The sequence below is a fragment of the Antedon bifida genome, chromosome 4 (genome assembly GCF_963402885.1).
Source record: "Antedon bifida chromosome 4, ecAntBifi1.1, whole genome shotgun sequence".
NCBI classification, from domain to species: Eukaryota; Metazoa; Echinodermata; class Crinoidea; order Comatulida; family Antedonidae; genus Antedon; species Antedon bifida.
In genome coordinates, this window is record NC_136229.1 from 3,461,072 (window position 1) to 3,474,623 (window position 13,552).

Below are 13,552 nucleotides of genomic sequence, written 5' to 3' on the forward strand. Positions count from 1 at the left end.
GACATTCTATCCGAATGAACTTTCTAAAATCTATCAAATACAAAAATCAAGAATAAAGAAAAATGTTCTACTACTTACGCTGTTTCCTTTGTTGTGTTGTTAAAGGTATGTAATCCTCGGTTTCATCTTTTCTAACAATTTGTTCTTTTGGTGTTTCCATTCTTTGATTTGACGTATCTGTCACTCTTTTCGGTGTTTCCATCTGTCGCTTAGGTTTTGCAATAGGATTAGGTCGCTGCGACCTGATGTTTGCTTGCTCAGCACGAGCGTAAGCCGCTGCTTTCCAGCCTTGCGACAAATTTCTATGATTAACTCTCTCCAGGCTTTTACTCCGATGGCGTTCTCGCAACCATTGTTCATGCTGTCGCTCACGCTCCTGACTTCGCTCGCGAATTCTTACGCGCCCTCTGTCATTGCGATTAAAAGGTGGTGGATCATTTTCCCACTCATCACGATAAGATTCACGCTTACTAGATGTGGACGATACAGAACTTATTTTTCTTAAACGCTGATTATCAATTTCAGTTTGGTCATCTGGAGGAATGACATGACCAGAATCTACGGATCTAAATTGTCCCCTTTTCTCAAACACCTCCCGTCTCTCTGCGACAGATTGGAAGGTACGGTCATCCTCAGATTGTATTCGCCTTCGTCGGAAATCCCGTAGAGACTTTGCATCTCGTGGATTTCTACTATTAACAGTTTTGGCTCGGTTACGTTCGCTGTTTTTATTTACTGGTTCAGCATGGAATACACCATCTACATCTTTTGATTCTATATCAATGTTTTGTGTTGTCCATTGTTTTTCGCTAATATTACCATCTGACCTCGATGCTATCATCCCCGACCTTTTGTACCTTGGATCGTCATCCCTATCAACAGACATTTCTCTGTATCCTTGAGTAAAAATGTCATGTTTAGAATTCTGATCCTTTAAATCATTGTTTTTTAAAACATCAGTTGCATATGTAGAATTTTTGTCCATTTGTCGATAATCTGTCCTTGACTTCTCCCTCCGTTTATCAACATTAACGTCTATAAATTTCTCCCGTTTACTCACTGGAGGGGATCGTTTAACTCGAGTTTGAGCGGAGCGAAGTCCTTGTTTACTCTCTGTTTCGGTACGACGCCAAGACTCGGCATGTGGAGTCGCATTTCGATTTGACTGACTACTGACGGAATGTTCTGAGTTTGCATTAACATGAGGTATATATATCGGGGCGTCATTACTGGTTGGGCTAACAACGTGTGCTGGAGTCGCACGATATACAGGTAAATTAGGATCAGCTTGTGGCAATGTTCTATCCACCCTTCTTTGATCCTTTTTTCCAGCAGATGCCACAGAACCACTACTGCTATTAGAAGGTGATGTATCTCTTTTTAAAGACAATAAACCATTCTTTTGAAACAAGCGCTCTACGGAGCCCATAAGCTCCAACGAATTCCTCTGCGCTTGAGAATCACAAGATTGTGGCGCTTGGACGCTCCGTCTATCGGTAGCTGCCCTCAACATTTCACTGTTATTATTATTCGAACCAGAATTAGAATTTTTATCGTATACATTTGTCCTTGAGATAGGTGTAGAAGTTTGAATAGGTTTTATCTGTGTTCGTTCCGACTGAATAATTCCACCTTTGGTATCAGATTGTATAGGAGAAATATAAGGTGGCAAACGAGAGTTTAAACGTTCAACGCTTTCTCCATTGGAATCATTGCTAAACACATGCGTATTAGTAGTTTTCTGGGTTTCGGTGCTAACTGGAATTGACGTATAGGCAGATGATGGATAAGCAACTTGTAGAATATCCTCATTCTTAGGAACTACTAAAAGTTTTATTGTATCAGAGCTGGAAAATAAAATAAATTCAACAAATTACTTACCGAATAATTTACAAATAAGATCACACTAACATTGGCTTAAACATACTGTTGATAGCCTGAACAATTTACTCTATGCACAACAGGTATGTCATCATGAATACCTTTTAACCCAGTATAGTGTACAGTAAGTGTAAAGTGTAAAGTGTACAGTAAGTGTATGTAAGTATACAGACACAACACGGATATAAATACAACCTCTGATCATAGTATCATGTCTGACTTTAACCTAACACATTGTTGTGTTTGCTTAACGATCATTTTGTGGTTTCTATCCATTACTTTGTCTAAAGTTTATATTGAACTGAAGATAACAATGATTATAGGTTAATCTAATCAATAAACTTTAGTGTATTTGTACAAAAATACAAACGAGAATCAACACTAATCAATTAAAAATAAATATAGTTTTCTTCATTTAATAACTATATTTTGACTTTATTTTTTGTAAGTTTTATACAGATATGTGCATGTTGGATGGACACATTGACAAAATTGGAATACTGAAGAAAAAAAAAAGCATGAAATATACTGTATCAATGGGTGTATAACTACAGCGTTCTGTACTCTCAATTACTTTTGGTATCACACTCATACTAAATTGTTCATTGCTTCAGAAAATAGGTACAAAGGTAAACAAACAGTTGACAACAAACATCAACAAATTGATAATTAGATCGCAAAACTTGTGGCCAGTTACCTCTAAGCGCATTTCAACCTTTCATAAATCTGCACTCAACCAAAAATTGTTAAGTCGCTTGATAATATTTACAAACATTGATTATGATTCCACCTGATAGAGCAAAAGCTAGGAATTTATTTTAGACATTATTAGCAAAGATGTCAATAACAATTTAAGCGGCTCAGTGAACAAACATATTTGAGCAATTATTTCAATCCCTATAAAGGAATTCCTACAAGAGGTTTAGTCAGCAATGTGTAAATTCTTACAAATTTCTTGTACACTTAATAGGGATTATTCCCAATTCTTGAATACCAGATAAAATGTCACCAATTTAGATCTAGATCAGGAGTTGAACTGGAAGCAAAGCATATGAACCACCAAGCTACTACTTTACTTTAGTGTTATTATTCTCATATTCTATCGATTGAACACAAAGATCATTTTAACCATTTTAGAGCAGTGTTTAACATATTTTCTAAAATGTTGCGTGCTTCACCAATTGGACCAGGAAACTTTACAAGCAATCCAGCTCATTAGCTGTTTATTACAGTTTAAACTCTAAATTCATTTCTGTGATATGTATATTTTTATTTTTGTTTCTTTTTGTCAGATAAGATAATAAGATTTATAAAGCGCACATATCCACAAAGTGCTCAAGGCGATTGTCTGTTATGGAGTCCCTGACACAAGCAAGCTTTCTAGGTGGCGCCACCATTTTTTGGAAATAACTGTTACATGAATGATTGATTGATTGATTGATTGAAATACATACCTTTCTTGTATAAGAGCTAGAACAGTATTATATGATTTTCCAGTAACACTTTCCCCGTTGACTGATATGATTCGATCTCCGGTGGCTAGGCCCGCTTCGTGTGCTGGCCCTGGTACTTTAACCTGCTTCACAAAGATAGTGTCCATAGGCTCAAGGGCCGAGATTTTACTACTTTGTCTACTCGGATCTGAAAAAAAAAAATCAGATTTCTTTAACCATAGTATTTATTTATTTATACTTAAAGTGCAAGTTATTTCAACCTTTCAAGATTGAGCTGTTTTAGACTAAAGCTTTGTCGACACTATCAAACTAGTTTGACAAAAAAGTGTTATGTGCCCAAATATGGCAGTGATGTGCCCAAATATGGTAGTGATATGACATCATCATGTCCATATATGGGCATAAAGTTTGATAGTGTAGACAGAGCTTTAGGATGATATTTTACCTGTACATAAAATAAAAGCTTCTTTCTCTACAAAAGGGCTAGAACCTACAGTAGAATGTATCGAACCCTGCCTTCAAATGGAAAGAACTCAACACACTATTCCAACATCATTTCTTGACAAGCTGACACATTCCGAAATGTATTATTTACACAAACATCATTATACAAAAGACATGTCTACTGCCCTCTACCTTTCATTTACTATACAACTTGTATCATGGATGCCTTTCTTCACTGTTCATAGTTTCACATTATTACATGTCATACTTGTGTTTTCCAAAAATTCTAGGTCAATACAAACAATTATCTTAAGCTTTATTGCGATGTTTCAAAAGTCAGCATGGGACAAAATCTCCAAGAAATTTATACTCATAAAAAAATGATTAAAGTAAAATAAACAATTATTCTAAACTGCAGTAGAGAAGTCATACTTTGATTTACAACTTAATTTAAACAACTAACTACTTTAGAGTACTGTTATTTAGAATATGGTTATTTATATAATATTAAATCAACAACAAACGTCGCAAGGGCACTCAACTATACCCATAGTACTAATCACTATATAAACCTGACTAGCTATATCATATGGATAAATGCCATGAGAAATCAGCAATGGAACCTGGAAGGAAAACAAGGCAGACAGAAGGCTAACAATGCAGGAACAACTGGAATCTAGGGAATGATGTAACAAATCATTGAGGCATAAGGTCGAAGAACTAATTTAACAGCAAATCAAGTCAATATGGCTTGTTGTAACATTGTTCACATACTGTACACAATGTCTGAATAGAACAGGTTTAGGCTGCTGTTAGATCATCAGAGTTACAACAACCAACGCAAATGCTTGTGTCTTACGAATGAATATACTGTGCTGTTAACTCCAATAGAACTTTGAGGTAACTCTAATACAACGTTGATGTAACTCCAATAGAACTCTGATGTAACTCCAATAGACCTTTGATGTAACTCCAATAGACCTTTGATGTAACTCCAATAGAACTTTGATGTAACTCCAATAGACCTCTGATATAACTCCAATAGACCTCTGATGTAACTCCAATAGAACTTTGATGTAACTCCAATAGAACTCTGATGTAACTCCAATAGAACTCTGATGTACCTCCAATAGAACTCTAATGTAACTCCAATAGAACTCTGATGTAACTCCAATAGAACTCTGATGTAACTCCAATAGAACTTTGATGTAACTCCAATAGAACTTTTATGTAACTCCAATAGAACTTTGATTTAACTCCAATAGAAACTTTAATGTAACTCCAACCAATAGAAACTTTGATGTACATCCAATAGAACTCTAATGTAACTCAAATAGAACTCTGATGTAACTTCAATAGAACTCTGATATAACTCCAATAGAACTCTGATGTAACTCCAATAGAACTCTGATGTAACTCCAATAGAACTTTGTTGTAACTCCAATAGAACTTTGTTGTAACTCAAATAGAACTGTTATATTTAATTCTGTGATGTAACTCCAATACAACTCTGATGTAACTCCAATAAAACTCTGATGTAACTCCAATAAAACTCTGATGTAACTCCAATAAAACTCTGATGTAACTCCAATAAAACTCTGATGTAACTCCAATAAAACTCTGATGTAGAAATTGCAATGGACCTCAGATGTAGTAACTCCAATAGAACTGTGATGTAACTCCAATAGAACTCTGATGCAACTCCAACTGGTTTCAAGGTTACATACATATATTATCATGGTCAGATCCCTTGAAATCTCCAATAGAGGAAATACTGTAGTGTGTAAACATAACTATACAGTACTATAAATAATATCAAACCTGAAATGAACTGACTGAGCAATGCAAGTAAAACATCAAACAAGGTAATTGAAGGTTATGCTGCAATAGGTGAATTATGGCAGTGTTTACTACTACCCACACCTAACCACAAGTGACATCCTGTTTTTAATTGTCAAAGTCTATGAATCCGCCCAGTCTTTTAGCAACATTTCTGAAAGTTAAATACTGTACACCCATACCTGTACAGTACAGCTAAAAACTACTGTAACGTAACCCACGTTCCAGCTTCATGGCTACTGTGTGGCTACGAGGTATTGTGTTTTGATCGTGATATTTCATAGGGTTACAGTTACACTGGTATTTTGTATACATCATCTCCAGATGCATAACAAGACCTTTTCTGTGAATTTTCCATTAATTCACAAAATGCTGGTAATGAATTATGACATCACTAATACGTTAATGATCATACCTCTAAAGACTAATATCTGAAAGGTCAGCGATGTTAACAGTTTGTATGCAGTTATTTACTGATTCCAATGTAGGCCCACCCACTTGACCCACAAAGGTTAACTACTGAACAGAGAGATAATACACACACAAAAAAAGACTTAAAAAGCAATTAAACCAGAAAAATAACAAAACAAAAACAAAAGGAAAAAAATGTTTAAATCTTTATGACCTAGTTACCTGCCAGGCTGCGGTATGAATCACCATGGTAATTATCGTCATGGTAATTACAGTAATCACTTTATGTGCTGAGGGTATAGACAAAATAATATAGGGAATTTAGTAGATTACAATTTGTTTTTTTAGGTGCAATAATGTAAGATATAGTCAGCTACTGTACTTGCTTTGTCAATTAATTACCACTATTTATTGAATATGCAAGAGGATTCTATTTGTGTCAAGTAAATTCATTGGTTAAAAAACCAGTGAGTGATGCTTATACCTTAAGTGATAGAGTGTGAATAAATTACCTGATGTTTCTAGGCAGAAATGTACAAACTTTACAATACAAGTATATCGGTGTACACGTCAAGTTTTACACCTTCTGTGAGGTTCTTTGACAAACCTCAACCTCTCATGCCACACACCAAAAATCTCTTGATTTTCACAAATTTTGTTTTTATTAAACTAAAACTTTTTTTGTCAAAGTATTTCAAAAAAGAAAAGTTTTCTGTCGTTTATTATGGCTTTTTATGTTAATAATTGAAAAGTCAGCAGCAACCTGATACTTGACATGTACAATACAATGATTGGTATTGTCAACATAACAATAACCCGTTATGCATCGTTAAACCAACTATCCCTGCGATGTAACGTTTAACTGCAAAATATCGGATATATTATAAGATTAAAGATGTTTTGTTCACTAACTTACAGCAGAAATGCATGCATGCTGTTGAACGTGACTACATTATGACTTATTACTTGGTTTTGGGGAAAAAAGGGGAAAATTATGTTGTTTCAAAATATTATCAATGTCTAGTAATAGTATAGTACAATAAAAGTTATTCAAATTAAATAAAGTTGAATCTCCTATTATCACTGTGCAATCTGTTATTACCTTGGCACCGACTGAACCAAGTTTGAGATGAGATAGATGAATACACTTATCATTCCACAGCCATTTGATAATGTACGTATACATCCTTAATTCCTGCTAACAGTTTATAAACACTATCAAATCTTAATCATAAAGTTTTAAGAGAGAAAATCTAAGCAGAGGACAGAGGACAAGCAAACCAAATAAATACAATGAACACTGTATATAAAACTGACCCATAAATATTTTTCTAGCATCGGGGACAGTTAATACAAAATTGTAGGTTATCTCTCCTGGTGATATGATTCAGGAGAGAGAGACAGAATTAACTGTATGTACACTAGTTAAATTATACTATACTGTAGCAGTACTGTAGTTGTGGTGAAGACTTATGAAATACTTTAAAGATATGAAACTACTTTAAATGTAAATATTATTATATTATTAGTTGGAATTTGCTTAGGGAAAAAAAGTATAGAAATCTGAATCTATTTTTCCTGGCCATGTCAAGTACTGCAGTAAATTCATTATTTTGTTTACTCTACATCCTGTTCATTCAATTATTTAGCAAAAATGTTTGTGTAAATCATACATTCTTTATTGCAGTGAATAAAATGTCTACATTGAATCAAACTAAAATCATACATTATTGTAGTAAAAATATGTACAGTAGTTACTGCAGTAACTGTACAGTAGAATCATTTTGACATTATTCCTTTAATACCAAATCTTAATTTAAAGAAATATAATCTCTGCTTACCTTCCCCATGTCCCAACAGTAATAACTCTTGATTTCGAAGCTCATCTACTGCCGATTCTGGTGGGTATACAATAAAATGTCGAAGAGTAAATCCAAAACCGCTGGAATTCCTATGAACTGTGACCTTACGTGGACCTTTCCAATTTGGGTATACTTTCCGATGTCCAGGTTCCTGTAAGAAAAAAATATAATTCAATTTGAAGATTATTTGGAACCAGAGTTTAAAATACAGTAAAAGTGAATTTATTTATGCTAGGAGTTTAAATTTATTCCATTTAGTTCAAACTTAATCTGAATCTTTCCATTGCTTTAAATTTAACACCTTTCTTTAAGCTATGTCTATACTGTCAAACTGTATGTGACAAAAAATGTGATGTGCCCATGTATGAACATGATGACCATATTTGAGCATATCACTACCATATTTTGGCACATCACACTTTTTTTGTCAAACTAATTTGATAGTGTAGAGTAGTGAGAGCTTTATATTATATAGTTTTTAGTATAATAAAACCTTCCGTCAGCTTATTCCGGTGAAGCAATGTTTAAAACAATCCAAGTTGATATTTACATGTCTCTGCTTTTAGATAGGATTCAATTCATTAGGGACACTAACGAAGAACATCGTAGTAATATAGGTTAGATGTATCGATCTTATTGACATTGCATGCAGAATTCAATATATAACTACTATGGTATCTAAAATTAGAAACTATCTGGTGCTACTAGATACAGTATACAACAACTTTAATTCAAAACAGCCTTATAACATAAAGCAATGAATCTATGGAAATTATATAATTAAGATCACATAAACGAATTACGGTATTCAAGTCAAATTGTCCCTAAAGAAGTTCTTTTGTTGTTGTTATTGTAATCTAATTAAAATCAAACAGGACAGAGTAAAATGCAATAAAGGCTGTATCTTATAATAGAATTATGGTCTTTAGTTAAGAGTGTACAGACGCCACATTCAAAAGATCGAAGACCATTGTAGATGATGAGGTTTTGATAGAGTTGATAGATTCACCCTTGACCCTTTTCCAGGTAAAAGTAAATAATCCTAAAGATTATCAGTGCTCACCTGTGTCTATTTAGGAAGGAAGTTTTTATGATTATATTGTCCATTTGTTTGGTAACAATTCAATGAATGCAGAGTATCAATAAAAACACACAAGAAAAAAGGTCAATCTCCATTTAAAGTCCATGTCCAAGACCAGGAAGGATGGTTTTATTACTGTATATTGAATTTACAGGCCAATCAATTAAACGTTTATCTTGTGCAAATACACAGTTTACAGTTCAAATTTAAATATTAAACTGGAATTAGTAGTAGAAGTATAGTTGAATCTTCCAATACTTTGACAAATGGAAAACTTTCCCAAAACCAGACTTTTCTAGACACATTCGGAATACTAGAATTTCTGGAAAAACAGTAACATACTAGTAAGTCCAAGGATGTCCAGTTTTGGGAGCATATACAATAAAGTGGAAATACACTGTTCTTAAAATATGAACACATAGTCTACAGTTCAAATTTAAATAATAAACTGGAATATAGAAAGAAGTATAGTTGAATCTTCCAATTCTTTGAAAAATGGAAAACTTTCCAAAAACCAGACTTATCTTGAAAAAAACAACACATTGGGAATACTAGAATTTCTGGAAAAATGGTAACCCCAAGAATGTCCAGTATTGGGAGAGTTGCATCCATGTATTTAATAAAGTGGTGAATGAATTGTGCAATGAAATAAATTAATGATGAGTCCAATGGTATTATCTATTAGTTCTAGCTTCCTTCCAGTCAGCTTCTGAAATCCACGACTGACCCATATATTGTCACTGGAGGTCAACTTACACACCATTAGTGACTGTAATGAATGAGTATGCTTATTAAACACCAAATTGAAGGCGTGATAGCTTTCATATAAACACATATTGACAGTGTAGTTACAGTTAAGCTACCATAAAACATTGATTTGTCTGCAACTGGTGAGATGAGTTTTTTTAGGTTAAAAATTGATAGAGCTCTGTGTGGTTTTAAAAATAAACCATCATAATGTGATGACAACAAATGGTTATGTATTTCCTCAGATTTGAACATTATAAAACTCAACTGGTCCAATTATGTCCAGGTACGATTAGCTCTGATGAAGAAATAGTGTTTTCTAAAAGGTTGGCACGTTCTTTCTGGCTGTTTTACTTTATTGTTTTTATTCAGCTTTTTGCTCAATTTATTCAAACATTTTTGATTGGTCCACTAAAATGGAAATTTGTTTTGCTTGCCATAATTAAGACAATAAAACAACAAAGAAAAATACAATTGAGATCCAGTCACTGATGATACCCACAACATTGTAATTTTTCAATAATTTGCCTCGGAAACCATAAAAAGTTATGATATACCAACAAGTCTTATGTAAAAGTTGTACACAACCACTAACAACAATTATGACTAAGCAATAGCTAAATCTGTAAGGATGATTGTAATGAGGACAGACACAGGACATCTCACTAATTCGGGGGTATTAACGAGTTCTTTCATAATAGCTCAAATAGATAATTTGTTTGCTGCCTTGCAATTGCACTTGGCTTATTTCCTAATGGTATCTATCATGATCAACTGCAAAGCTTTTTCGTCGAAATTGGATAATGGTAGTTTTATTATTTACTTCCAAAAATTAAGGAAGTTTTCCTCTTTTTTTTTATGAAGGATTTGCAAAAAAGTATTCACAACCATTCTGTATCACAAATTATCCTATATTACCATGTAGTTAGTTTACAGTACACTGTATATGGATATATTCCAATAAAATTAGACAAGCTTAAGAAATAAAATCATAATATCAACACCCCTTTATCTCTCTGATTTCAATAACTGTTTCTTAAAATCACACATGTATCAGAATTGTACAGTATAATAACAAATGAGTAAATATGAAAATATTATTTTTAAATCTAAAACAATTAAAATGAGTTGGTGATGCATCCTTTGTACGGATGTAATTAAGACTTTGAAGGACAGAATTACTAATAAACTAATGATAATATAAAAAACAATTTTCTCTCTGTTTGTATTTAATAATAAAAACATTGCTGAAACCTAGTTGTGGGTGGAGATATCCAGCTAAATGCTTGATAAAAGAATTGATTCTTCAGCATTGTCTACACTATCAAACTAAATTGACCAAAAAAGTGTGATGTGCCCAAATATGGTAGTGATATGCCCACATATGGTAGTGATATCATCATCATGTCCATATATGGGCAAGTTGGATAGTGTAGACAGAGCATTACAGTAGTATTCCATTTGGCATTTCTTTAATATTTCAATACAGTATATTTGTTAATCATGAAAACCAAAAACAGTAGAACATTCGGGCATAAACAAAGTGTCCTGAAAATAGGATTGTCCCAAAGGAGGGGATCTACTATTTTTTGGGTTACATAAAGCCTTGTCTACAATCAAACTTTATGTGACAAAAAAATGAATACATTTTTTACTTTTCGAGTATCTCACTCTTTGAGGAGAATATGGCATTTTTTCGGTTTATCCAGGTTAGCTAGGCACGAAATAGACAACAGTATATAGTATTCAAACAAATGTCATACATGTTGTATTCAAAGTTTACGATTATGAGAAAAAGAGGAAAGACTTATTATTTATCGTTTATTATGATCTGAATAAACTATTCAACCTTAATTTCTGAATGTAAATATTCTATAGTCACGTTTTATAGGCACTGTTTTCCAATATTCTTTCAATTATCATATCTGTGAAACGTTGAGGACAGACATTCAGTAAATATCCTTGACTGTCATACAATGTATTATTAGAGGATTTGTAATTTGTATACAACTAAAATATTCCTTAAATTGTGTAGTGTAAAGAGTAATTACGGGTTAAACATTTCTATTCTGGTTTTAACATTTCTATTCTAACCATAGAAATGTAAGACCTATTGTACACAAAATCGTCAAAGCCTAGCCAACTATCAAGTATCATAACACAGTACAGTAGCTTATGAATTAGTGAAATCAATAATAATAATACGATTGTTTAAATGGTGAATATACCACAGTGTGTTAATATAGATCAATGCTTAATAAAACGTATACAACTGCAATACATACAATACAGAGATTATTTTACCGAGTAATGTACTAAAACTGGCATGTTTGGATGCTGTACAGGTTTATTATGGTATACTAATTAAACGATTCAACGTCAATGTTTATTATGCTATTATTAAACCCGTGTGATTTTGCTGAATATAACACCAACAAAAATTTTCTAATTCTAGGATGAAAATATAAATTATTATTATTTTCAAATAATCCACAGAAAGCATTTCAATTAAATAATTTCTCTTGGTAAAAAAATATATTTAATAATAATTGTTATTTCTCAGCTAAAAAAATCGCCATTTATTACAAATTACATTCAAAAACATTTCAGATTTGTATTTCTTGTTATTTGCAATTGTATTTCTGCTACTAACAAGAAAATAGAGATAATTATTTGCACAATAAATTCCTTTCCTGCGGAAACAGGTAAATCATTTCTACATACCCTTAATAACTGATTTTTAAAAAAAGGTCTCTTTAATTATAGTCTTCAACCTTTTAAAAATTAAACACAGCAAACATTTCTAGACTTAAATATTTCCAACTGCATTTAATTGAGATGATACTTATTATTGATTTGACAATGAATATCAATTTATGCATCAAGTCCCATGTTATTAAATTGCACTTTCTATGCAGACATGTTTCGCTTACAAACACAGAAAAAGTGACAGGAAAAGTATTAATTTCGGAATGAATAAATATGTCAGTTAAAAAAATACTATTTTATAAGTTGTCACAATTCATTCACTTCTTTTATGGTGGATTTTTAAGCTCTATTTACAGTATCATACTTGTGATGTGCCCATATATTGACATGATGATGTCATATCACTACCATATTTGGGCATACCATTACCACATCACACTTTTTTTGTCAAACTAGTTTGATAGTTGTAGACAGAACTTTAGGTAGTCAACAACAAAACATGCTGTGACTGAAAGTAAAAATGTAGACATACAGTATACTATATTCATCCTTTATAAAAATACATTATAGATTTTAATGTTTGCATAAAATCCGACTTAATCCGGGTCAAAAGAACAGTAATCACCCATGAGATTCACACAGTGGGATGGTTTTGATGAGAACAACAGCGTTTTGCAAAAATAAAATACACTTCTCTAGAAAATAACTCCACTTTATTGAATTATAACCGAATCAATTTGGTAAAAATCTGTTCCATTATTTAATACTGTAAGTTGAACTACCTATTGAAGTTAAATACAATTGAACTTAACCCAGACAAGTATAACGGCAGTATATACTAGTATATTATTAAACTGTAATAATGGAAATTATGATTCTTGCCCTTTGATAGAACTTTGCCTACAGGCTTGAAACAGGATTAAATGCCAGTTTTCAAGTTCTATTAACGAATCACTCAATCAAAGTGTTTAATCTGTCAAAATAAACAGGCCCACGGGCTAAGTGTGACATAACATACAGCTGAATTTTTAAGTTTATATTCCCATAATAATATTTAGTTGTTTGTGATCATCAACATAAATTTTTAAACATGGTAACATGCTTATAATAATTAGAACATTTTT

The 13,552-nt window shown here is 32.6% G+C and overlaps 1 protein-coding gene across 5 annotated transcripts in view; it reads right to left on the reverse strand.

Annotated features, from left to right (window-relative positions):
• The window catches only part of LOC144840743 (rho GTPase-activating protein 23-like), a 73,015-nt gene that overhangs the window by 31,188 nt on the left and 28,275 nt on the right, over positions 1 to 13,552 (reverse strand). For all 5 annotated transcript variants that reach the window (XM_078696731.1, XM_078696734.1, XM_078696733.1 and 2 more), the window contains 3 exons: positions 7,871 to 8,042; positions 3,336 to 3,522; positions 79 to 1,847 (listed from right to left, as the gene is read on the reverse strand). In XM_078696731.1, the coding sequence (XP_078552857.1) occupies positions 79 to 1,847; positions 3,336 to 3,522; positions 7,871 to 8,042 (2,128 nt within the window). The remainder of the gene's footprint in view (positions 1 to 78; positions 1,848 to 3,335; positions 3,523 to 7,870; positions 8,043 to 13,552) is intronic.